Here is a 26,711-nt window from a genome sequence, read left to right on the forward strand (position 1 = left end):
CTGAGACGCAAGAAGCTCTCTGACCAGGTCACTTCTGGAAGATCCACGCAGAAGCTCAGTCGGTATGGTTTTATTGGCCATATCAAAAGTGAGCACAAATCAAAGAACTGCTTGATCCCTCTGCTACCACCCACTGAGAGGAGAAAAGTCATTTAGTTCCAAGATAACCTTGGTTCCAGGCTAGATACAGAGGGGCCCTTGGGGCAGCTGTGTCACCAACTCTGGAGCAGTCTCTGGAGGCAAGTCCAGAGCATTAACACGGAAGTGTCCCAGTCCCACAGTGCCCCAGGTCCCAGCACCCCTGCTCCAACCCTAGCCTTGGATACTTTTGGCACTTTAACAAATCGCCACCTCTGCTTGCAGGACTTGATCCCATGTGTGGGCTACAAGGCCTTGTCTGGCCCACACCTTCTTTAGTGTCTCTCATTTCCGTGTCCTGGCTTCCTCCTGGCTCCAGATGAGAACGTGGTAACCTAGGAGGAGTGAGACCAGTCTGACTTACACCTTCGGTTAGTAATCTCTCACAGCCTGGGGCTGGCTCGCAAACCTGGGATTTGGTAAAGAAATACTAGGAAGGCCGGGCGCAGTGGCTCAAGTCTGTAATCCCAGCACTTTGGGAGGCTGAGGTGGGCGGATCACGAGGTCAGGAGATCGAGACCATCCTGGCTAACACGGTGAAACCCTGTCTCTACTAAAAATACAAAAAATTAGCTGGGCGTGGTAGCGGGCACCTGTAGTCCTAGCTACTCGGGAGGTTGAGGCAGGAGAATGGCGTGAACCCAGGAGGCGGAGCTTGCATTGAGCCGAGATTATGCCACTGCACTCCATCCTGGGGGGACAGAGCGAGACTCCATCTCAAAAAAAAAGAAATACTAGGAAACTGGACAGTAGCCAGGCATTGCATGACCAAGACAAAGCCAGAGGAATGGAGAGCCTCGGCTATAGAGACCACTGTCTCCCAGCCATCTTCTTCGTGGGCCACTGCCCTGGGGTGAATGTGGCAGGGCAGGGCTGAGGTTGGCCCGCACTGAACCTTGGGAAGTAGGATCGGACTTGGCAAGTCAGAGACATTCTCCTCCTACTCACCCATTGCAGAGGCCAGCGTGTCCCCCATGGGATTGAACTCATTAAGCTGCAGAGACAAGAGTGTCAACATGAGGAGAGGGTGAAGGTATTAGCAGAGACACCTAATTGCTGGTCATTTTTGGTCAATAAGGTAGGTTGAATCCCTGCTTTCTCCCATAATTATTTAAGGGCCCAAGCCTCACCGAACTGATGCCAGAAGATTCTGGGTCATAGAGCTGACACATCATCTTCCCTGAGTTTCCATCGAACACATCGATCGTCCTCAATTCATAAGGGGTACAGCTTTTGAAATTAGGGTCTGGGTATCGGCCCACGACAATGAGGTTGTAGCGAGGATGCCAGGCTGCCTAGGAGATGGAGAGGCCAGTCATGAGGGTAAACGCAGAACATGATCAAGAGGGACATCAAATATCAACAAAGAGGAACATCAAAAGTATTCTTTGGGCCGAGCGCGGTGGCTCACGCCTGTAATCTCAACACTTTGGGAGGCTGAGGCAGGTAGATCACGAGGTCAGGGATGAAACCCCATCCCTACTAAAAATACCAAAAAAAAATTAGCTGGGCGTGGTGGTACATGCCTGTAGTCCCAGCTACTTGGGAGGCTGAGGCAGGGGAATCACTTGAACCCGGGAGGCAGAGGTTGCAGTGAGCGAAGATCATGCCACTGCACTCTAGCCTAGGTGACAGAGCAAGACTCTCAAAAAAAAAAAAGAAAAAGAAAAGTAGTATTTGCCAGTAATAAGCCAACCTAATAATGGAGATAAGTCTTACAGAAAACTACAAGAATGGTTTTAGGTTGTGTGTGCCTCTGCCATTGCACATTTGTAATCCCTAGCTGGCCTCCCTGGCCCTTAGGGCACCTTCATTCCTTCTCCCTCATTTGCATTTCCTAAGATCATACCAACTGATAAACATTTTAACATCAGCCTGACCCAGATACTGACCTAAGAAGCCTACAACAAAGCAGAAAAAGCCTCTGGTGACTAAACCCTAGCAGGACTTGAGTTCTGGAGGAGCCCCACTGTCATCCCGTCTCCATCAGCACGAATAACTAAGAGCTGAGTGTAAAATTGCTACTGGCTAAAAAAGAGAAGGAAACCCACGTTCCCCAGATCACCCCACTAAAAACAAATCTGGCAGTTATTAAAATGGCAGAATTGGATGGGATTTTCCTAAACTTCTCAAGGAAGTTTTGAAGGAAGAAAGACATGGTTAGCATGAAGGAAGAAATAGTACATGCGAAGGCTTAGAAATAAGTCACAAATCACACATAGGAAGCTGTAATGACTTACGACACCTGGCTAGATACAAACTGGGACATGCAGACAGATGGATTATCAGGAACACTGATGGATTAACAGGAACACCAACTGGGGAAGGATTCTTGACATTATTAAGAGCTTGGATGTGATTGAGGTACGTGGGGGCCACTCAATATTCAATCATAATTTATTGAGTACTTACCAGTACTTACGAGGTGCTGGGCATGGGGCCAAGTGCTTTAAGTATACTGACTCATCCTCACAACAACCCTATCAGTTAGAGACTAGTATTCCCTTTTTGCAGATGAGGAAACAGATCCAAAATATAAGTAATTTGCCGAAGGATTCTAACCCAGGGGGTCTGGCTGCTGGAAACTGGCGCTCCCCACCACTATGCTGAACTGACCAGAGAAGTACAGGCATAAAACCTGAAGATTTGAAGAGGATCTGTCGTTTTGGGAAAGAATGCAGAACTAGCAGAGCTCAGGCTGCATGGGAGCTCAGGCAAGAAGGCATCAAAGGACTTGAAAGCTATTAGTCTTGGGGGCTAAGGATAGAGAAGCTATTAACAAGAGCCTGAGAAAAGGTGGGAAAATAAAAGACTTATTTTTATTATTAGAAGCACTGAAACCCGCAAGACAAACTAAGAAGGCAAAGTTGCCAGGCGCGGTGGCTCATGCCTGTAATCCCAGCACTTTGGGAGGCCAAGGTGGGAGGATGGCTTCAACCTAGGAGTTCAAGACCAGCTTGGGCAACATGGCAAAACCCCATCTCTATAAAAAATAAAAAAATTAGCTGGGTATGGTGGCGCATACCTGTAGTCCAATCTACTTCCGAGGCTAAGGCGGAAGGATTGCTTGAACCCAGGAGGTTGAGGCTGCAGCGAGCTATGTTTGTGCCACTGCACTCCAGCCTGGGTGACAGAGCAAGACCGTTTCAAGAAAAAAAAAAAAAAAAAAAAAGATCAGCCTGGGTAACACAGGAATACCCTGTCTCTACCAAAAACAAAAAACAAAAAACAAAAAACAAAAACAATGAGGCAGGAGGATTGCTTGAGCCTGGGAGATCAAGGCTGTAATGAACCATGATTGCCCCACTGTACTCCAACCTGGGTGACAGAGCGAGACCCCGCCTTAAAAAAAAAAAAAAAGTGAAGGTTTGTGGGTCAACTGTACACAGGTAACTGAATCTGAGAAGACAGAACAGAGGGTCAGGATCTTAGAAAATTCTCACAGTGAGATCAGAGCTGGGCTGAAAAAACTCAGAAAAATACCTTATCAGCGAGACAGAAAGAAAACTCAACCATATGGGATGGCAGAAGTGGGATAAAAGGAAGAGAGAGAGCCAAAGGGTAAGAGATGCTCTGTGCTCAGGCCAGGAGCGATCTGGGGTGGCAGGCTTACCACATCAGCCCTTCCCCACCGTGGGCAGACCTGCTCCGGCCTCATGATCACAGCCTCCTTCTGCGAGCTCCTTCCCACCGCCACTCACCTTGATGGGTGTGAGGTGCTGGAAGTGACGGTGAGGGTGCGGGATCAGGCCCAGGGGGCAGTCCCACTGGGAAGCAGAGTAAACTCGGATCTCGCTCTTCTGGTCTGTGGTCAGGAGCCGGGCTCCATCGGGACTGAAACAAGCTGGCAAAGTGAAAAGCCCCTGAGCTGAAGGAACCACAAGCCCTCTGTGGTCCTGGCCTTGCAGGCCTTCTCCTGCAGGGGTACCCTCCCTCCCACTCCTCTCTAGACAGGAGCGGAAAGGAAGAGGTGAATCTGGGCTGTGAACAACAACAAAATTCTGGAAACTCAGCAGCTGATGAGGACAGCCACAGCCACAAAGGTTCCCAGACATCAGCTTGGCAGACGCTATCGGGGTAAAGGTTTGACGTAGTGGCTTCCACGCTGAGGGAAAACCCCAGCAGTGGTCAGATAGGCAGGGTCTGCAGGAGAGATGAGGTCTGGGATATCACACCTGCGTTGACAGGATGCCTGTGCGGCAGCGAGTAGAGGAAGCTGGCTTTCCCTCTAACCTGGCGCAGATCCCAAATTTTCACTGTTTGATCTACGGAGGCTGTGGCCAGGAACCAATCACAGCATGGGTTCAGGGCCACATGCGTCACTTTCTTTTTGTGCATTCTGAGATTCCAAAGCTGCAGAGAAGAGCTCGGTTCAGGTGGGGACACAGAACCGAGGTAGGGGTGAGGGAGGGAAAGGCAGGACCTCGGAGAACGCACCTCTTTGCCGTCCATGTTCAGCAGGATCACATTCCCCACGTTGTCTCCTGTGACCACCATTCGGCTACTAGCAGACACATCCAGGCTACAAAACCAGATGCTGGAGGGAGAGACTGTGTTGTAAGATTCTTGGGGACAGAGATAGGCCTATTTACTCACTGTTGCCGCTCCGGTGACTAACCCACAGCAGGCATTCAATAAATATTTGTTGAATGAATGAATAACTGTCTTGCCGCGGATTCCTAGCGAGGAACATTCAGACTGCTCTACCAACCAGACAGAGGGGATGGGGTAATGGGGCTCAGAAATCTATCTGGTTACGGCTAGGCCCAGGATCCCCAGCTCCTAAGAGTCCCTGAAGCAGACAAAGCTCATACCATAAAGCAAGCCCCGAGGCACGCCTGCCCCCCACACCCCGGGTTCTGAGCAAGCCTCCTTTACTGCTCTCTCCTTTCACTCTCCACCCTTTGGGCCAAAGGAGACACAAGCCAAAGAGGGATTGCCTGGCCCTGTTCCTCAGAGCTGGCTAGAAAGGCACTTCTGCCCCCTTCTGAACACTGAGGGAAAAAACACACAACCAGGAGCTCTTCTGGTCCCTCAAACCACTGGACTGGGAGGCTGACTAGGGGGGTGCTTCAGGGATCCTGCTATCCAGCTAGAAGAGCTCAGCTCAGTTTTTCTCTCAAACCCTCAAATCCATGCTACACTGCCTTTTGCCATCCCCTATGACTATCTTCAAGCAGGAAGATTTCTTGCGGAAGAGTAGCCTGGAGCCTTGTCTATCCAATCGCCTGCTGAATTACGCATGCACTCCTCATCCCTGCAGGACAGCCCAAGATCCTATCCAATGCTAGTTACACCCCAGCACCCTCACTTAATTCCTCAGGGAGCAGTCAGAGTCACGGCTCTAGCTGGAAATCAAAGTGACAAGTATTCTGTAATTTCTTTTCTTTTTTTTCTTGAGATGGAGTTTCGCTCTTGTTGCCCAGGCTGGAGTGCAATGGCGCAATCTCAGCTCACTGCAACCTCTGCCTCCTGGGTTCAAGTGATTCTCTTGCTTCAGCCTCCCAAGTAGCTGGGAATTACAGGGGCCTACCACCACACCAAGCTAATTTTTTGTATTGTTAGTAGAGATGGGGTTTCACCATGTTGGCCAGGCTGGTCTCAAACTCCTGACTTCAGGTTATCCACCCACTTTGGCCTACCAAAGTGCTGGGATTACAAGCATGAGCCACTGCACCCGGCCACATTCTGTAATTTCTCCAGCCACTTTCTCTTGGGAAGTCCAGAGCACTTTATGGAAAAGATTCCATCCATGTAAGCTTCCACCCAGGAACAGGTCAGGTCATTACACCACAGTGACTGCAGGGAATTCAGTCTCAAGTTCTGAGCTGTTGCTCCATTCTCTAGGTGGCTTTCTGGGTCCACGCCATGCTGGCTTATCTAGTGAGGGTCAAGGTCCAGTCTAATACAGGTATGACTTACAGAAGAGCTGAGGCTCCAGAACACCTTCCCAAAGCAGTAACCCACCTGGACCAAAGTGAGGGCAGCCAAGGAGCAGTCTGAGAAAGGGAAAGAAGGGCGGAAAGTGGCTGACATCTTTCCTTTCTTCCCTGGGCCAGGTTGGGTTAAGGAAATGGGATCTAGATGCTTTTGCCGGAACTACACCTAAACCTAGAAGCCCTTTCCCCTGCTAGTTAAACTACTCACTTGATGGTGTCTGAGCTGGCAAAAACTCGTAGAATGTTGCCTTTAAAGTCTTGCAGCCTAGTTGTTCCCTCCATTGAGGAGGCGTAAAACTGGTTGGTATTGAGAGGGTTAAACTTCAGCCCAGTGATGCTCCCTCCAGCTCCAATCTAACACGAGGAAGGAAAAAGCCAATGAGTGATGATGGGCCTGGCAGTGAGGAACCAGGCCTGGGCACACGTGCTGCGCCATCACAGAAGCACCCCTCGAGCAGCGCTTGGGGCCAGGTCAGCTTAGACACTAGGACACTCTCCACAGGGCCTTCACTTCTTTTTCTTTTCCTTTGAAATAGGGTCTTTCTCTGTCACTTAGGCTGAAGTGCAGTGGCACAAACACGGCTCACTGCAGCCTCAATCTCCTGGGCTCAAGCAATCCTCCCACCTCAGCCTCCCAAGTAGCTGGGAGTACAGGTGCACACCACCATGCCCAGCTAATTTTTGTATTTTTTTTTTTTTTTTAAAGATGGGGTTTTGTCATGTTGCCCAGGCTGGTCTTGAACTCCTGAGCTCAAGCGATCCTCCTGCCACGGCTTCCCAAAGTGCTAGGATTACAGGCATGAGCCGCTTTGCCTGGCCCCTTCATTTCTTTCTTTTTTTTATTTTTATTTTTATTTTTTTGAGATGGAGTCCTGCTCTGTCATGATCTCGGCTCACTGCAACCTCTGCCTTCCAGGTTCAAGCGATTCTCCTGCCTCAGCCTCCCAAGCAGCTGGGATTACAGGTGCCCACCACCACGCATGGCTAAATTGTATATTTTTAGTAGAGACGGGGTTTCACCACGTTGGCCAGGCTGGTCTAGAACTCTTGACCTCAGGTAATCCGCCACCCTTGGCCTCCCAAAGTGCTGGGATTACAGGCGTGAGCCACCGTGCCCCGCCTCCCTTCATTTCTTAAGGCTTTATTTTTACTTTTTTTTTTTAATTAACATAAGCAAATTTGGGGTATACAGTTCTCTGAATTTTAACATATGTATAGATTTAAATAACCACCACCCAAATCAGGATGCAGAACATTTGCAACAGCCCAAAAACTCCATCGTGGTATCCCATTGCAATCACACCCTCCCCTCGCCCTGAGCCCCTGGCTGATCTGTTCTCCATCACTATTGTTTTGCCCTCATAGAATGTCCTATAGACCGAGCACAGTAATCCCAACACCTGGGGAGACTGAGGCGGGGGGATCGCTTGAGGCCAGGAGTTCAAGACCAGCCTAAGCAATACAGAGAGACCCCGTCTCTACACACACAAAAAAAATTTAGGCATGTGGTAGGTGCCTGTGGTTCTAGCTACTCAGAAGGCTGAGGTGGGAGGATGACGGAAGCCTGGAGGTTGAGGCTGCAGTGAGTTGCAATCGCATCACTGCACTCTAGCGTGGGTGACGGAGCAAGACCCTGTCTCTAAAAATAAAATTAAATTAAATTAAAAATAGAATGTCATGTAAATGAATTAGGCAGTATGCAACCTTTTGAGACTGTCTTGTTTCATTTCATTCATCATGCCTCTGAGATTCATCTGAGTTTGCTGTATCAAGAGCTCATCTCATTTTATTGCTGAGGTATTCCATTGTATGGATGTGCCCTAATTTGTTATTCCCACAGTGCTCTCTTTAGAAGACCTTCAGCTCAGAGCAGTGGCTGAGTTAGGAGTGCAGGAGTCAGATCTGTGCCCCTTCCTATTCTTCCAGACATCCCAGAAAACGATGATGAAAATAATCATGATAGTATCAATGGCTTAACCTTATTAAGTGTGTACTATGTACTAGGCACTGGTTTTTTGGGGGGATTTTCTTTGTGGTTTTTTTTTTTTTTTTTTTTTTTTTTTTTGAGATGAAGCCTTGCTCTGTCGCCCAGGCTGGAGTGTGGTAGCACAACCTCAGCTCACTGCAGCCTCCACCTCCTGGATTCAAGTGATCTGCCTGCCTCAGCCTCCTGAGTAGCTGGGATTACATGCCCACACCATCACACCCGGCTAATTTTTGTATTTTTAGTAAAGACGGGTTTCACCATGTTGGTCAGGCTGGTCTTGAGCTCCTGACCTCAGGTGATTGGCCCGCCTCGGCTTCCCAAAGTGCCGGGATTACAGGCGTGAGCCACTGCGCCCGGTCAGGCACTGTTTTAAGAACTTTACATCCCCAAGATGTAAAGTTCTCCACTTGTCCGCCTTTCTCCACCTTTTCCACGTCTTCTTTATGCTGCAGCTATCCCAGCCTCATAGACCTGTACAAGTTCTTCTATGCAACAACCACTTAGCTATTGCAACATACTAACTAACGTTCCCTTCCCTCTATAAAACGTTCTGACCTCACAGTCATTCTAATGCTCATGGTCTGCCAAATGCTTGCTGGTAGTATGACAATCTTCTGCTCCCTCCAGTTGAGTTCTATGCTTACCAAACCAAGGGTTGGTTGTAGTTGTTCTCAAACCTGTTTATTCCAATTGTATCTTTTATTGCAATTAATACCAAATTTAATTAAGCATGCAAACTGATGAAATACATGCAAAAACAAAGGCCATTATTACTACTATAAAAGCTGTGTTGAAAGCTTTGGAAGAACTCGATAATGAGTTGCAAAAATAATAGCTATTGGCTGGGCACAGTAGCTCACATCTATAATCCCAGTATTTTCAGGGGCTGGGGCAGGAGAATCTCTTAAGGCCAGGAGTTCGAAACCTTGATGCAGTGGTGCAATCCTGGCTCAGTGTAGCCCCAACCTCCTGGGCTCAAGCAATCCTCCCACCTCAGCCTCTCAAGTAGCTGGGGCTATAGGTGTGTGTCACCAATTTTTTTTTTTTTTTTTTTTTTAAGAGGGTCTCACTATGTAACTCAGGCCAGTCTCAAATTCCTGGGCTCAAGCAATCCTTCCACCTCAGTGTCCCCAAGTGCTGTTACAGGCATGACGCACTGGGTCCAGCCTCTATAAAAAATTATTAAAAATTAGCTGGAAGTGATGGTGCACACCTATGCTCATAGTTATTCGAGAGGCTGAGGCGGGATGATGACTTGAGCCCAGGAGTTCAAGGCTGTAGTAAGCTATGATCCTGCCACTGCATTCCAGCCTGGGCGGCAGTGCAAGACCCTGTCTCTATTAGGAAAAAAAAAAAAAAAAAATGGAAGAGCCATCAAATTAAGCATAGGGTAAGATACTTATAAAAGATTAAGGTAATAAAAATGTAAAAGGAATCTGCAATCAGATTGCTTCACAACTGTCTTTACTTTGTATACTGAAAACCTTAAATTTGTATCAATGTCTTCAATTCAAATTCAACACCACAGAGTTGATTCCAGTTTCTCTCTTTCCATGTTTATAATTCCCTTCTTTGACAGTGAAAAATGTGGTTCCCATTTTACTCAATATACTTACATATTTGATTAATCTCCTTGTATGTAACCAGTCTTCCACTATTGCTGCCACACACTCCCCAAATGCACGTCTTCCTTAGGATGCTTGGACTCTTTTACCCTCCTGAGGGCACAATCACCCTCTCCCCTCTCTCCACTCCCTCAACCATGCAGACACAACTTCCTTGCCCACATCAGGAGCCACGGCCGCCCCTCTCCATGCAAAAGCCCCACCCACCCCACTTGACTCCGCCACCCCACTCTAGGCCTCCCTGTGGTTCAGCATCCTCACCCCCGCTTCAGACTTCACTATTTCATGCCCGGCCTCCTCTACTCTTCACCCCTGCCTGCATGGATGCCCTTCTGATCTTGCTTGGGCCCAGTCTCTATGTACTGAGCTGCCACCTGCCACCTGTAATGACATTCACCTCAGCTTCAGGGGCCCCAGCATCTGGCACTTCCAGCACTGTAGCCTCCCCACTATGTAAACATCTATCTTGCTTGATCCTACCTAATGACTTTTGGTTTGAACTGTTCAGGAAGGGAAAAAGAAGATGAAGAGGAAGATAGATAGATAGATAGATAGATAGATAGATAGATAGACAGATAGATAGATAGACAGATAGATATAAATTTTTTTTTTTTTTTTTTTTTTGAGATGGAGTCTCACTCTGTAGCCCAGGCTGGAGTACAATGGTGCAATCTCAGCTCACTGCAACCTCCGCCTCCTGGGTTTAAGCAATTCTCCAGCCTCAGCCTCCCAAGTACCTGGGATTACAGGCTCACGCCACCATGCTTAGCTAAGTTTTTTATTTTTAGGAGAGACGGAGTTTCATCATGTTGGCCAGGCTGGTCTCGAACTCCTGACCTCAAATGATCTGCCTGCCTCGGCTTCCCAAAGTGCTGGGATTACAGTCATGAGCCACCGGACCTGGCTGAGGAAGAGATATTGATCTTTCTTTCTTTCTTTCCTTTTTTTTTTTTTTTTTTGAGACGGAGTCCCATGCTGTTGCCCAAGCTGGAGTGCAGTGGCACAATCTTGGCTCACTGCAACCTCTGCCTCCTGGGTTCAAGCAATTCTCCTGCCTCAGCCTCCTGAATAGCTGGGATTATAGGGACCTGCTACCATGCTCGGCGAATTTTTGTGTATTTTTAGTAGAGACAGGGTTTTGCCATGTTGGCCAGGCTGGTCTTGAACTCCTGACCTCAGGTGATCTGCCCACCTTGGCCACCCAAAGTGTTGAGATTACAGGAGTGAGCCACTGCACCCAGCCAGATATTGATCTTAAACCCTCCCTCTCCACAGACTAGAAAAAGAGGGAATAATTCCCAAGCTAAAGAGGGCAGCATAATTTGTTTTTTTTGAGACAGAGCCGTGCTCTGTCACTCAGGCTGGACTGCAGTAGTGCACTCGACTTACTACAACCTCTGCCTCCTGGGCTCAAGCAATTCTCAGAAATCAGCATAATCTTTTTTTTTGAGACGGAGCCTTACTCTGTTGCCAGGCTGGAGTGCAGTGGCATGATCTCGCCTCACTGCAACCTCCACTTCCCAAGTTCAAACGATTCTCCTGCCTCAACCTCCCGGGTAGCTGGGATGACAGGAGTGCGCCACCACGCCCAGCTAATTTTTGCATATTTAGTAGAGATGGGGTTTCACCATGTTGGCCAGGATGGTCTCCATCTCCTGACCTCATAATCCGACCGCCTTGGCCTCCCAAAGTGCTGGAATTACAGGCGTGATCCACCGCGCCTGGCCAGAAATCAGCATAATCTTGATACACAAATGTGACAAGGATTTGGCCAATTTTACACATGAACACAAATGCAAAGATCTGAAAATATTTGCCAGCTCAATCTAGTAATATTTAAAAACGATAAATACGTTATGGCCAGGATGAACTTATTCCAAGAATGCAAAGTTGGTTTAACTATTAAAAATCAATCGGGCTAGCTGAGTGTGGTGGTGGGTGCCTGTAATTCCAGCTTCTTGGGAGGCTGAGGCAAAAGAATTGCTTGAACCTGGGAGGTGGAGGTTGCAGTGAGCCAAGATTGCGCCATTGCACTCCAGCCTGGGCAACAAGAGTGAAACTCCATCTCAAAATTAAAAAAAAAAAAAAAAAAATTCAGGCATCAAAAGAAACAATCCACAGAGTGAAAAGGCAATCTATGAAGTGGGAGATATTTTCAAATCATAGATCTGATAAGAGGTTAATATCATGGCCGGGCGCAGTGTCTCATGCCTGTAATCCCAGCACTTTGGGAAGCCGAGGCAGGTGGATCACCTGAGGTCAGGAGTTCAAGACCAGCCTGGCCAACATGGTGAAACCCTGTCTCTACTAAAAATACAAAAATTAGCTGGGCATGGTGGCGCATGCCTGTAATCCCAGCTACTCAGGAGGCTGAAGCAGGAGAATTGCTTGAACCCAGGAGGTGGAGATTGCAGTGAGCCGAGATTGAGCCATTACACTCCAGCCTGCACAACAGGAGCGAAACTCCGTCTCAAAAAAAAAAAAAAAAAAAAAAAGGTTAATATCCAGAATATATAAAGAACCCTACAAAACAACAACAAATAACCCAACTAAAAAACAGGCAAACAGGAGTTCAAGACCAGCCTGGGAGACATAGCAAGACCCAATCTCTATAAAAAAAAATTTTTTTTAAGTTAGTAGGTCCTTTCTGTAAGAGACAGCGAAAAAAACAAAACAAAACAAAGTTAGCAAGGTATGGTGGTGAGCACCTGCAGTCCCAGTTACTCAGGTGGCTAAGGCAGCAGGATCACTGGAGCCCAGAAATTCGAGGCTGCAGTGAGCTATGATCGTGCCACTGTACTGAAGCCTGGGTGACCAAGTAAGACCCTGTTTAAAAAAAAAAAAAAAAAAAAAAAAAAGGCAAAGGACTTGAATAGACATTCCTTCAAAGAAAATATACAAATGGCCAAGAAGCACACGTAAAGATGCTCAACATCACTAATCATTAGAGAAATGCAAATGAAACTACACTGCTATCACCTCACATCCCTTAGGACGGCCACTATCAAAAAAACAGAAAAGGCCAAGCATGGTGGCTCACGCTTGTAATCCCAGCAATTTGGGAGAAGAAGGCAAATGAATCACCTGAGGTCGGGAGTTCAAGACCAGCCTGGCCAACATGGCAAAACCCGTCTCTACTGAAAATACAAAAATTAGCCGGGCACGGTGGTGTGCGCCTATAATCTCAGCTACTGGAGGCTGAGTCAGGAGAATCAGTTGAACTTGGGAGGCAGAGGTTGCAGTAAGCTGAGTCTGCGCCACTGCATTCCAGCCTGGGCGACAGAGGGAGACTCCATCTCAAAAAAAAAAAAAAGAAAATGTTGGTGAGGAAGTGGAGAAGTTGGGACATTTGTACACTGCTGATGGAATGTGAGATGGTATAGCCAATATGGAAAACAGTATAGCGGTTCCTCAAAAAATGAACAACACAATTACCATTTGATGAAGCAATCCTACTTATTGGCATAAGCCCCAAAGAACTGAAATCAGGGTCTCAAAGGGATATTTGCACATCCATATTCACTGCAGCATTATTCACAATAGCCAAAAGATGAAATCAACCCAAGTGTCTGTCAATGAATAAACAGATAAACAAAAGGTGGTACACACAAACAATGGAATATTATTCAGCCTTAAAAAAGGAAATTCTGCCACATGCTACAACATGGATGAATCTTAAAACACTGCATTAAGTGAAATAAACCAGTCACAAAAAGACAAATACTGTATGATTCCACTTAGATGAGGTATCTAAAGTAGTCAAACTCACAGAAACAGAAAGTAGTACTGTGGTTGCCGGGGGATAAGGGGAGGGAGAAGTGGAGACTTGTTCAGTGGGTATAGAGTTTCAGTTTTATAAGAAAAAAGTTCTAGTGATCTGTTGCACAACAATGTGAATATAGTTAACACTACTAAACTGTACACTTAAAAATGGTAAAGATTGTAAATTGTTTTACATGTTTTCTACCAGTTTTTTTTTCTTTTTAATCGAGATGCAGTCTCGCTCTGTTGCCCAGGCTGGAGTGCAGTGGCATAACCTTGGGTCACTGCAGCCTCTGCCTCCCGGGTTCAAGTGATTCTCCTCAGCCTCCCAAGTAGCTGGGATTACAGGCGCCTGCCACCACGCCCAGCTAATTTTTTGTATTTTTAGTAGAGACGGGGTTTCACCATGTTGACCAGGATGGTCTCGATCTCCTGACCTTGTGATCCGTCTACCTCAGCCTCCCAAAGTGCTGGGATTACAGGTGTTAGCCACTGAGCCGGCCCACAATTTTTTTTTAAAAAAGCAGTATTACTTGTTAGAGTTTTTTTTTTTTTTTTAAGACACAGGATCGGGCCAGGCGCAGTGTCTCAAGCCTGTAATCCCAGCACTTTGGGAGGCCAAGGCGGGTGGATAACTTGAGGTTAGGAGTCTGAGACCAGCCTGGCCAATATGGCGAAACTTGGTCTCTACTAAAAATACAAAAATTAGCTGGGCGTGGTGGTGCACACCTGTAATCCCAGCTACTTAGGAGGCTGAGGCAGAAGGATCGCTTGAACCTGGGAGGTGGAGGCTGCAGTGAGCTGAGATCGTGCCAGTGCACTCCAGCCTGGAAGAGAGAGTGAGACCTCATCTCAAAAAAGAAAGAAGAGGAAATAATAAATATGAGGAGAGAAATGGAAGACATGAAAAAAGACCCAAATTAAACTTCTAGAGGGGATGTACAGTATCTGAAATGAAAAATACGCTGGGCTACTTTGCCTATGGAGTAGCCCTGCTCTGCACAGGCAAGAAAGAGAAGAGAAGAGGAAGAGGAAGAGAAGAGAGAGAAAGGAAGGAAGGGAGGGAGGGACGGAGGGATTGACAGCAGAAAGTTAGATATTACAGAAGTAAAGATCAGTGAACAACTGCACAAAATGAAACAGGGAAAAAGACAAAAATTAACAGTGCATCAATCACCTGCAGGACCATATGTAATTGGAGTCCCAAGAAAAAAAGAACTGTTCTTTTTCTTTGTTTTAAACTATTTGAAAGAAATAATGGGCTGGGCAAGGTGGCTCACGCCTGTAATCCCAGCACTTCGGGAGGCTGAGGTGGGCGGATCACCAGAGGTCAGGAGTTCAAGACCAGCCTGGCCAACATGGTGAAACCCTGTCTCTACTAAAAGAAATAAATAAATAAATACAAAAATTAGCCAGGTGAGGTGGTGGGCGCCTGTAATCCCAGCTACTCAGGAGGCTGAGGCAGGGAGAATCGCTTGAACCCTGGAGGCGGAGGTTGCAGTGAGCCGAGATTGTGGCACTGCACTCCAGCCTGGGCGACAGAGTGAGACTCTGTCTCAAAAAAAAAAAAAAAAAAATCCATAAATCAAAGAAGCTTAGTGATTCCCCCCCAAGCACATGATAATCATTTTTAAAGCAACCAGAAGAAAAATTACATAGAGAGGAACATAAGGATAGTAGCAGACTTCTCATCAGGATGTTTTGTTTTGTTTTTTCTTAATTGAGATAGGATCTTGATCTGTCACCCAGGCTTGCCTAGCTCACTGAAGCCTTGTACTCCTGGGCTTAAGCAATTCTCCCACCTCAGCCTCCCGAATAGCTGGAACTACAAGTTTGAGCCACTAGCTAATTTTTAAGATTTTTTTGTAGAGATGAGGTCTTGCTGTGTTTCCTAGGCTGGTCTTAAAGTCCTGGCCTCAAGAGGTCCCCCAGCCTCAGCCTCTCAAAGTGTTGAGATTACAGGCATGAACCATTGAGCCCAACTAGAAATCATCTTTATTTTTATTATTTATTTATTTATTTATTTTAGACGGAGTCTTGCTCTGTCGCCCAGGCTGGAGTGAAGTGGCCGATCTCGGCTCACTGCAAGCTCTGCCTCCTGGGTTCATGCCATTCTCCTGCCTCAGCCCCCTGAGTAGCTGGGACTACAGGCGCCCACCACCACGCCCGGCTAATTTTTTTTGTATTTTTAGTACAGACGGGGTTTCACCGTGTTAGCCAGGATGGTCTCGATCTCTTGATCTCGTGATCCGCCCACCTCGGCCTCCCAAAGCGCTGGGATTACAGGTGTGAGCCACGGTGCCCGGCCTTATTTATTTATTTTTGAGACACAGTCTCGCTCTGTCACCCAGAATGGAGTGCAGTGACACCATCTCGACTCACTGCAACCTCTGCCTCCCAGGTTCAAGATTCTCATGCCTCAGCCTCCCGGGTAGCTGGGGATTACTGGTCAGCGCCACCACACCCAGCTAATTTTTGTATTTTTAGTAGAAGCGGGGTTTCACCATGTTAGCCAGGCTGGTCTAAAACTCATGATCGCAAATGATCCACTTGCCTTGGCCCCCCAAAGTGCTGGGATTACAGGCGTAAGCCACGGTGCCCAGTCTAGACATCATCTTTAAAGTACTGACGGAAGAAAACTGCGAACAAATATATTGTACGCAATAAATAAATACAATTTTATCAATTAAAAAATAAAAGTTAAATAATTTTAAAAACTGTGAACCTAGAATTCTATACTTAGCAAAAACATCCTCCCTCAAAATAAAGGCAAAATACTTTTTGAGATAAACAACAGTGGAAAGTATTTATCACCAATCTGCATTATAAGAAATATGAAAGGAATTTCTTCAAGCAGAAGGAAAATATTACCAAAAGGAAATCTGGATCACATGAAAGAATGAAAGCACTGGAAATGACAATATGTGGGCAAATAGAAAAACCTTTTCTCATTTAAAAAGTATCTTTAAAACATTCCTACTCTATAATCCAGCCATTCCACTGCTAAGAATTTACCCAAGAAAAATGAAAACATATATCCACACAAATACTTGTACGTGAATGTTCACAGCCACTTTATATGTTGCATTCAAAAACTAGAAAAAAATTCAAATGTCCTTCAACAGGTAAATGAATAAACTGTATCATATCAGTACAATGCGGCTGGGTGCAGGGGCTCACGCCTATAATCCCAGCACTTTGGGAGGCTAAGGCAGGAGGATTGCTTGAGGCCAAGAGTTTGAAACCAGCCTGTGCAACACAGTGAGACCTCTGTCTCTATAACAAAATTTTAAAATTAGCCAGGTATAGTGGCCTGTGAGTGTAGTGCCAGCTACTCAGGAGGCTGAGGTGGGAGAATCGCTTGAGCTGAAGAGGTTGAGGCTATGCTGAACCATGATCATGCCTGGGTAACACAGCAAGACCCTGTCTTAAAATAAAAAACAAAAAACAATGAACCATTATTCAGAAAGAAAAAAAAAAACTATACATAAAAATGTAGATAAATTTCAAATAATTATACTGAAAGAAGCTAAAACAAAAATAAAAGAGTATATATTCTATGATTCTATTTATATATAATTCTAGAAAATGTAAATTAATTTCTAAAAAAAATAGATCAGCAGTTTACAGTGAATAAGATATTGGGTAGAGAGGGGTGGATTACAAAGGGGCATAGATAACATCTATCTATCACTCTCCAAATATACTACAAAGGGTGGGGAAATGGGAGTTATTTTAATAGTGGTGATGTCTTCACAGTTGTACACATATGTCAAAACTCATCAAATTGTACAATTTATTCTTTTTTTCTTACTGCTCCTCTGGAGTAGGACTATCCCATAGGCTGAGAATAGCCAAATTGTACACTTGAAATAGGTGCAGTTTATGTCCACTATACCTTAATAAAGATATAATTTTAAAAACCCAGGCCGGGCGTAGTGGCTCGTGCCTATAATCCCAGCATTTTGGGAGGCCGAGGCGGGTGGATCACTTGAGGTCAGGAGTTCGAGACCAGCCTGGCCAATATGGTGAAACCCTGTTTCTACTAAAAATATAAAACTCAGGCCGGGCACGGTGGCTCACACCTGTAATGCCAGCACTTTGGGAGGTCAAGGCAGGTGGATCACCTTAGGCCACGAGTTCAAGACAAGACTGGCCAACATGGTGAAACTCCGTCTCTACTAAAAATGCAAAAATTAGCTGGGCATGGTGGTAGGCTCCTGTAATCCCAGCTACTCAGGAGGCTGAGGCAGGAGAATCATTTCAATTCAGGAGGAAGAGGTTGCAGTGGGCCGAGATCGCGCTACTGCACTCCAGCCTGGGCAATAGAGTGAGACTCTGTCTCAAAAAAACAAAACAAAACAAAAATTAGCTGGGTGTGGTGGTGCATGCCTGTAATCCCAGCTACTCGGGAGGCTGAGGAAGGAGAATTGCTTGAACCCAGGAGGTGGAGGTTGCAGTGAGGTGAGATCGCACCACTGCACTCCAGCCTGGGCGACAGAGCAAGACTCAGACTTGGAAAAAAAGAAAAAAATAGTGTACACGTGCACAGAGGGATGCTGAAAATGGGGATTTTTGATCATATTTAATTTATTTTTTATACTTTTCTCTGTATTTTATGATAAGAATACAGTGTTTTGTTTTTTGAGGGATGGAGTCTCGCTGTGTCGCCCAGGCTGGAGTGCAGTGGCACCATCTCGGCTCACTGCAACCTCCACCTCCCAGGCTCAAGCGATTCTCCTGCCTCAGATTCCCGAGTAGCCAGAACTACAGGCGTGCACCACTACTCCCGGCTAATTTTTGTATTTTTAGTAGAGACAGGTTTTCACTATGTGTTGGTCAGGCTGGTCTCAAACTCCTGACCTCAGGTGATCCACCCGCCTCAGCCTCCCAAAGTGCTGGGATTACAGGCATGAGCCACTGCGCCTGGCCCCATACATTGTTTTTATAATAGGAATAAAATTAAGCTATCTTCACTGTGAAACTGTAATACATGTTCCCTTGCCAAGGGCCTGAAGAATGTAAAGGTCACAGCCAAGGTCAGATGACTAAAGAAGTGACAAAATGAGGCACTGTTGCTCCTCCAGTAACTGGTCTCAAATCAGCATTCTGCTGTCAGCATCTGGGAGTAAAACCAGACAGGTCTCCTCCAGACTGCCACACCCTTCCTCTGCTCCAACCTAGCTCCCTGCAGATGCAAGTCACAAAATTCAATGCCTAGACCAATCTTCATTACAGTGTAAAGAAAGTTTACACTGTAAAGAAAGTTTACACTGTAAAGAAAGTTTACACTGTAAAGAAGGTTACATGCCTGTCATAAGGTGATGCAAAAAAGAAAAAAAACAATCTCAGTCTGGCACAAGTTCAAAGCACTTGTCATTATCCTGTTAGTCAGGAAGCTCTTCCCCTAGAATACCCTGCACTGCTTCTTCCCATCTCCAGGCATAAGCTAAATTCCTCTATTCCCATGTCCTAGAGTCCTGGAGAAAACAAGAAAACAAATTTCTTCCTGTCTGAGCTCTGGGTTCTGACTTCAACTTCAAGCTGCCTTATTGGTGGTCACCTGCCTCTTTAGCTGGGCAGGAAACCTACCCCACTCTGTCCGCGGCACTCCTCTGACTGCCTTTCTGGGGGCTTCTGGCACTTGTTCCTTGAACACCCATCTCACACTTTGAATTCCAGTCTCCCACACCTGTCTAACCTGGCCTTTTCTGGTGGTCTGCTCTCCAAATCCCTCTACTTAAGAGACCTCCTCCTGGCCAGGCACGGTGGCTCACGCCTGTAATCCCAGCACTTTGGGAGGTCGAGGTAGGCGGATCACGAGGTCAGGAGATCGAGACCATCCTGGCTAACACGGTGAAACCCCATCTCCACTAAAAAATATAAAAAAATTAGCCGGGCGTGGTGGTGGGCACCTGTAGTCCCAGCTACTTCGGAGGCTGAGGCAGGAGAATGGCGTGAACTCGGGAGGTGGAGCTTGCAGTGAGCCAAGATTGCGCCACTGCATTCCAGCCTGGGCGACAGAGTGAGACTCCATCTCAAAAAAATAAATAAATAAACAAATAAATAAATAAAGAGACCTCCTCCTGGGTTCCCCCACATGTCTACCTTTAAACCAGAGCTAGAAAAATAGTGGGCTGAAGCAGAATTCAGCTGAGACGTGTGTTTAATTTTATTCAGTGCCAATATTAAGAAGTTCTAGAGGCCCAGCACAGTGGCTCAGCCCTGTAATCCCAAGCAATTTGGGAAGACAAGACAGAAGGATTGCTTGAGGCCAGTAGTTTGAGACCAGCCTGGGCAATATAGAGAGACCACATCTCTAAAAATTAGCAAGGCATGGTGGTGCGTACCTGTAGTCTCTGCTACATGGGAGGCTGAAGCCGGAGGATTCCTTGAGTCAGGAAGGTGGAGGCTGCAGTGAGCTATGGTTGTGTCACTGCACTCCAGCCTGGGTGACAGAATGAGACTCAAAAAATAAAAAAATAATAAAATAATGAAGTTCTGGAGACTGGTTACACAATTTACCTAACACCATTGAACTGTGCACTTTAAAATGGTTACGAAAGTAAATTTCATGTTATATGTATTTTATCATTATTTTTTAAAAAGTTGGCTGGGTGCAGTGGCTCACGCCTGTAATCCCAGCACTTTGGGAGGCCGAGGCGGGCGGATCACAAGGTCAGGAGATCGAGACCATCCTGGCTAACACGGTGAAACCCCGTCTCTACTAAAAATACAAAAATTAGCCAGGCGTGGCGGCATGCACCTGCAGTCCCAGCTGCTGGGGAGGCTGAGGCAGGAGAATGGCATGAATCCGGGAGGCGGAGCTTGCAATGAGCCAAGATTGTGCCACTGCACTCCAGCCTGGGTGACAGAGCGAGAGTCTGCCTCAAAAAAAAAAAAAAAATTTTTTTTAATGGTTAAGGTGATACATTTTATGTTACGTGTATTTTACAATTTTTTTTTAACTCAAGATAGATGACATTTAAAAAATGAGGATTTGTGTCTTTGTTTGAGAAAAATCACATCTGATATCACAAGACCTACATTTTTGCACAACAGTCATCTCTAGTTTACCCCTGACCCTACCACCATACATTCTTTTTTTCTTTTTTTTTTTTCCACTCTGGCTTCTGGAGCCATATAAGTTTGTGACTCCTGCTCTAAACCCAGTGTCACTTTTCACAGCACAGCCCTCCAATGTCAGCCACCCGCTGGGCTGGCTAAAGGTCCTAGAGGGGATGACACACTCACCCCGCAACAACGGATGATAGACTCTAGCACAACAAAGACCATTCCCAAGAACTCCGTGCCAAACTTCACCCAATCACACTATGTCTTTCCTTCTTTTCTCTCCATTTATCCATTTATACTGCTCCTCCTCGCTCATCCATGGAGTCTTCTCTATTGACTCCAATTCACAAGGGGTTCTTCCTTCTTTCACATTCTGTAGCACTTGGCATCTGTATTGTTAATTACCTCGTATGTATACATCCCACCTGCTCAATTACACTTCAAGCCCCTCATTCATTCAACAAATATAAAGCAGCTACTCTAGGCCAAACTTTGTTCCAGGCACCAGGAATAGAATGGTGAACCAGAAAGGAAAGGTCCCTGCCATCAGTGGGCAAACATACAAATAAGCATCAGATCTCAGACACTGATCTGATCAACACTTGGGGGAAACATGAAGCAGGGTAATGATACAGGGAATGACGGTGGAGGAGTGGGATCTACGTTATGAGTAAGGACCACCAGTGAAAGCCTCTTTGAAGAGGTAGAATCAGCAAAGACCTGCAGAGAAGACGCCAGCCATGAGAAGACCATGGGGAAAAGCACTCCAGTCAAAGGGAACAGCAACTACAGAGACCCAGTTTCAGGAATAGAAACAGCTGGTGTGGCTACGGCATAGGAAGTGAGAAAAGACAGTGGCGTAAGATGAGGTCAATGTGGTAAGAAGGGGCTTCAATTCTTTTTTTTGAGATGGAATCTCGCTCTGTTGCCCAGGCTGGAGTGCCGTGGCGCGATCTCGGCTCACTGCAACCTGTGCCTCCCGGGTTCAAGCGATTCTCCTGCCTCAGCGTCTCAAGTAGCTGGGACTACAGGCGCACGCCACCACATCCAGCTAATTTTTTGTATCTTTAGTAGAGACGGGGTTTCACCATGTTGGCCAGGATGGTCTCGATCTCTTGACCTCGTGGTCAGCCCACCTTGGCCTCCCAAAGTGCTAGGATTACAGGCGTGAGCCACCGCGCCCAGCCCAGAAGGGGCTTCAATTCTATGGGTGATCTATAGTCTATATCTTCTAGTATTTTAAGGACAGGCATTAGAAAAATATATATCATCATTTACATATTTGAAAATGCCCACAGTTACTTTTGATCCCAGTCCTCTCTCTTCCTGATGATTACTGGATGACATCAATATTCCTTTCATGCCTTCAACAAACACTCCTTATTTTTATTTTATTTTATTTTATTATTATTATTATTATTTTGAGATGGAGTTTCACTCTTGTTGCCCAGGCTGGAGTGTAATGGCACAATCTTGGCTCACTGCAACCTCTGCCTCCTGGGTTCAAGCAATTCTCCTGACTCAGCCTCCTGAGTAGCTGGGATTATAGGCGCCTGCCACCACGCCCAGCTAATTTTTGTATTTTTAGTAGAGATGGGGTTTCACCATGTTGGCCAGGCTGGTCTCAAACTCCATACCTCAGGTGATCCGCCCACCTCGGCCTCCCAAAGTGCTGGGATTACAGGAGTGAACCACCGCGCCCAGGCAACAAACACTTCTTTAGCAGGACCTGGCATGGGGAACTGCTCACCCCTTTGATGAAGGTGGGTTTGTCCTTGATGCCAAAATTCCAGAGCATGATATCTCCCCCTTTGGAACCCACAGCCACGGTGCTGGGGTGAGTCGGGTGCCACGCCAAGGATGTAGCCCTCCTATCAAAGGGGGCAGCCTTTTGTAATATCCGGTAAGAATCCAGAGTGTGCAAAAAGGACTGCTGGAGCCCCTGCCACAGAGAGAAATGAATTAGGTTGAATTAAAACCCAAGTTCTGGGTAAACTGCCAATCTCTGCCTCCTTCATAGATGAGCCCTAGAGCCAAGTCCTCCCACCAAAGGAAAGCTAACTGCCTGCCCTGTGTATGAAAATATTTGCAATGTACACGAACTAATAATCTTGGAAAGCAAAAGGGACAGAGTGCATTCCAGCTGGGACCTTTACAACATAAGACTTTTTTTTACCTGGCTGAGTGCCCAGTAGGCCAGTCACCACAGTCTGGGTGATCGGACCACTCTGACAAGCTGGTGAACCAAGCCATCATCTAATTTGGGAGCATGCAATAGTAAAAATGCACATGCAAACCCTTGAGGACTTGAGGCAAAAAATGCCTTACCTGCTGGACAGATGGCCAGGAAGCTCTGCCCAGCTTATGCTGGTGGAGGGTCCTGACGATGCTGCGGCATGGTGGCAGGATCTGTGGGCCAGCCAGCCCCGCCCAGAGGCAGTCTGAGTCACATCTTCTGCTAGGACCTGCCAAGCAGAACAGACATATTTTCTTCTCCAATCTCACGAAAGGTTTTTCTGCTGAATTCCCCGAAAGGAAGCCTTGTTTCATTCAGCATGGTTAATCTCTGTCTCATCATCTCCTGCGGCCTTTCCATGTCTGTGTGGTCTCACCGAGCACCAGAAATAAAAAAATGAGTGGGGATTTGGCCCCTTCCCCAAAACACTTCCACAAACAGTAAGTCTTAAGTGAAAGTAAATACAATCGTGCAGGGTTCCTGAGACCCCAGCCAAAGAAACACACAAGAATAAAGTACACTGCAGAACTCTTCCCAGTTTGGGCTGCAAAACTCGAGATGGGACTGGGTCACAATTTTATAAATCACATATAATGCACAATAAAAAGATTTTAGGGCAGCATGGCAGAAGTCACCGTTTAGGAAAAGAAGGAATAGGAAGGCCTGGAAATGCTCTTAACTAGGTTACTTCTGCGGAGGTAAGTGAAATTAGAATAGCAATAAAGCAACAACTCCGGATCACCAAACTGTATTTGAGGACCCAATCACTATAGGTCCGACGTCTTGACAACCAATTCTTTCTTCTCACGGACAAAAACCACTTGATTAACAAGCCCCAGCTCCAGTTTTTGAATGTCTCGAAACTCCTTATAGCCCCAGGTTCAAGCCCCAACAAACCTCAGAGAATGAGCTTTCTAAGGAGGGAAGGAATTGGGGGCTCTCACAACTGACCACCGAGGACGTGCAGCTAACAAGCGTGACTATGAAATCCAGCACACACAGCGCCAGGAAAGGTAGGATTCTCTGAAACCGTCCTAACTGTGCAAGAACCCTGATACAAACAAGGAATCTGACAAGTCCGTGTGTCTGTTGTTACGGAGCTCATCTGCTTCCTGTTACCTAGCGGGAGAGGTGTTGAAACCTAAACACTCTGGTGTCAAAGGACCTGCAGGTAGAATGCACAGCCGGAGGCATCCGTGACCTGCGCGGGCCTCGGGAGCCTCGGAGCACCCATCCCCCGCTGCAGCCTCCTGCGCGAGCACCCCAAAAGGCGGAAATATTCAAGCAGCAGGCACAGGCAGTACCGGAGCCCTTCGCACAGAGCTTCTTGGCCTCGGGCTCCAGCTCCCGGGGACTCCTGCTCCTCATGTTCCTGGGGCGTAATACAATCTCGGAGGTCTTCTGGGTTTCTGGGCGTTTCTTGGGAGCCATCGCGTCCTCCGTGCGAAGGGGTACTGTGCTCTATGCGAAGATCATGGAGGGAGGATTGAGAGGCCTCTGGGGAGAAACAAGGCGGGGACTACAAAACTGCGGGGCCACAGGTAGCCGAGCTAAGCCAACTTCCCGCCAAACATGCCCAGGGCTTGTTCAAACCAGCTTGGAGCTCCGGCCCCACCCGTCTCGGAGACCCCGCCCCTTCCTGGAAGGCGGGGGCGCGGGGAGGGGGCGGTACCAAGGGGCGGTGCCAGCGCTCCCGGGAGGGGCGGGAACTGCGCCAGGGCCTGTGCCAGCCCGGGTCAGCTGACCTGCCCGGAGGAAAGATGGTCCCCGGCTTTATGGATTTTTTTTTTTTAGCGACAGGGTCTGGCTCTGTCGCCCACGCTGGAGGGCAGTGGGGCGATCATAGCTCAGTGCAGCCTCCACCTCCTGGGCTCAAGCGATCCTCCCACCTCAGCCTCCTAAGTAGATGGGACTACAAGCGTACGCCACCACGCCCGGCTAATTTCTCTCTCTCTCTCTCTGTTTTTTTTTTTTCCTTTTTCTGGAGAGACAGGGTCTCGCTTTGTTGTCCGGGCCGGTCTTTAACTCCTGGGCTTAAGTGATCATCCAGCCTTGGCCTCCTGACACGAACCCTCCTCAAACGCGGCGCTGCCAGGCCTCTGCGGGTCCGGGGAGGAGGCCTGGTGCCAGCCAAGGCTCTGGCTCCCGCCTTGCAATTGGTGATGACGCCCGCTCGGGCTTTGGGATTGGCTGGTCCCTACAGGGTGTAGTTGGGGCGTGGCGGCTTTGTAGAGAGCTAGTGCCTTTCCTAAGTTAGAAGCTGGGCTCTACCAGCGGTCAGCTTTGCAGTCGGATTCCAGAAACTACAGTCCCATCGAATCCAAGCTGCTTCTCTGTGAAGGGAGAATGATTGGAACTCCTTGCCTTTTTTTTTTTTTCTAGAGGCAGTGTCTCTCTTCCGTTACCCAGGCTGGAGTGCAGTGATGTAATCACAGCTCACTGCAGCCTTGACCTCAAGTTTCACTGATCCTCCCACCTCAGCCTCCCAAGTAGGCTTGCAGACCTGTATCCCCAAGCCTAATTTTTTTATTTTTATTTTTGTAGAGACAAGGTCTTGCTACGTTTCCCACGTTGGTCTGGACCTCCTGGGCTCAAGTGATCCTCCCGCCTCTGCCTCCCAAAGTGCTGGGATTACAGGCATGAGCCACCGTGTCTGGCTTTCACTGCTTTTTTGTTTGTTTGGTCGTTGGCTATTTTTATTTTTTCTTTCTTTCTTTCTTTTTTTTTTTTTTTTGAGACAGGGCTTCTCTCTGTCACCCAGGCTGGAGTGCAGTGGCAGGATGTGGGCTCACTGCAGCCTGGACTTCCTGGGCATTGATCCTCCCACCTCAGCCTCCCAAGTAGCTGGAACTACAGGTGCGCGCCACAACACTCAGCTAATTTTTGCATTTTTTGTAGAGACAGAGTCTCCCTAAGTTGCCTAGGCTGGTCTAGAACTCCTGGCATCCATCCACCTCGGTCTGCCAAAGTGCCGAGATTACAGGTGTGAGCCACTGTGCCCAGCCTCCTCACTGCTTTTTTTTTTTTTTTTTTTTTTTTGAGACGGAGTCTCACTCTGTCACCCAGGCTGGAGTGCAGTGGCACAATCTTGGCTCACTGCAATCTCCGCCTCCCAGGTTCAAGCGATTCCCCTGCCTCAGCCTCTGGAGCAGCTGGGACTAGAGGCACACACCACCACGCCTGGCTAATTTTTTGTATTTTAGTAGAGACAGGGTTTCACCATGTTGGCCGGGATGGTCTCTATCTCCTGACCTTGTGATCTGCCTGCCTCGGCCTCCCAAAGTGCTGGGATTATAGGCGTGAGCCACCACGCCCAGCCTCTTGGCCTCTCATTGCTTTTAACTAAGACTTGCCTAACCTGTTGGGTGTCCACCTAGGAGCAGCCTGGGACAGTGATGGGCCAGAGGGCATGCAGCCAGCGGGACTTAGAACTCCTATGCCCTCGCTTCAGCCAAAGTCCAAGTCTTGAAGGTTCACAGGTGAGGCCATGCTGTCCTGCCTAGCCTGAGAAGAGACAGTTTGGATGCACCCTAGTTTCTGCGAGGAGGCAGGCAGGAGTTGGGCTTACTCAGGCACTGCTGGGCCTTTCCTCCACCCACTAAGCCCGGTGCCTGACAGTTTGTGGGGGTGGGAGGAGATATACAAAAATGCATTAATGGTAGGCCATCGCATTGGCTCAAGCCTGTAATCCCAGCACTTTGGGAGCCTAAGGCAGGTGAATCACTTGAGGCCAGGAGTTCAAGACCAGCCTGGCCAACATGGTGAAACTGTCTCTACTAAAAACACCATCAGGCGCAGTGGCTCATGCCTGTAATCCCAGTGCTTTGGGAGGCCGAAGCGGGCAGATCACTTGAGGTCAGGAGTTCGAGACTAGCCTGACCAACATGGTGAAACCCCATCTCTACTAAAAATACAAAAATTAGCTGGGGCGTGGTGGCACTTGCCTGTGG

At 47.4% G+C, this 26,711-nt stretch overlaps 1 protein-coding gene across 2 annotated transcripts; it reads right to left on the reverse strand.

Moving 5' to 3' along the window:
* Positions 1-54: 54 nt before the first annotated feature.
* Positions 55-24,919, reverse strand: DDB2 (damage specific DNA binding protein 2). Of its 2 annotated transcripts, XM_054439673.2 has the most exons (10): positions 24,066-24,919; positions 22,854-22,990; positions 22,276-22,467; positions 6,286-6,431; positions 4,576-4,675; positions 4,314-4,491; positions 3,840-3,982; positions 1,269-1,433; positions 1,087-1,132; positions 55-473 (listed from the first exon to the last, which is right to left on the reverse strand). In XM_054439673.2, the coding sequence occupies exons 1-10, from the start codon at positions 24,190-24,192 to the stop codon at positions 424-426; spliced, it is 1,284 nt and encodes a 427-aa protein (XP_054295648.1). In that variant the 5' UTR covers positions 24,193-24,919; the 3' UTR covers positions 55-423. The 2 variants fall into 2 exon arrangements, with proteins under 2 accessions (XP_054295648.1, XP_054295649.1); XM_054439674.2 differs by lacking the exons at positions 3,840-3,982; positions 4,314-4,491; positions 4,576-4,675; positions 6,286-6,431 and having other exon boundaries at positions 24,066-24,376.
* Between the last annotated feature and the right edge of the window lie 1,792 nt (positions 24,920-26,711).

Source organism: Pongo pygmaeus, chromosome 9 (assembly GCF_028885625.2).
Source record: "Pongo pygmaeus isolate AG05252 chromosome 9, NHGRI_mPonPyg2-v2.0_pri, whole genome shotgun sequence".
In the NCBI taxonomy this organism is placed as follows: Eukaryota; Metazoa; Chordata; class Mammalia; order Primates; family Hominidae; genus Pongo; species Pongo pygmaeus.

What these genes read in the sequence shown, in the direction of transcription:
- DDB2 (XM_054439673.2), bottom strand. Translation starts at nt 24,192, where the DNA reads ATGGCTCCCAAGAAACGCCCAGAAACCCAGAAGACCTCCGAGATTGTA. An exon ending in CAGGCATCCTGTCAACGCAG is followed by an intron (nt 3,983 to 4,313) that starts GTGTGATATCCC and finishes TCACTTTGCCAG; the next exon opens with CTTGTTTCAGTCCCGATGGA. An exon ending in AGCACCTCACACCCATCAAG is followed by an intron (nt 1,434 to 3,839) that starts GTGAGTGGCGGT and finishes TCCATCTCCTAG; the next exon opens with GCAGCCTGGCATCCTCGCTA.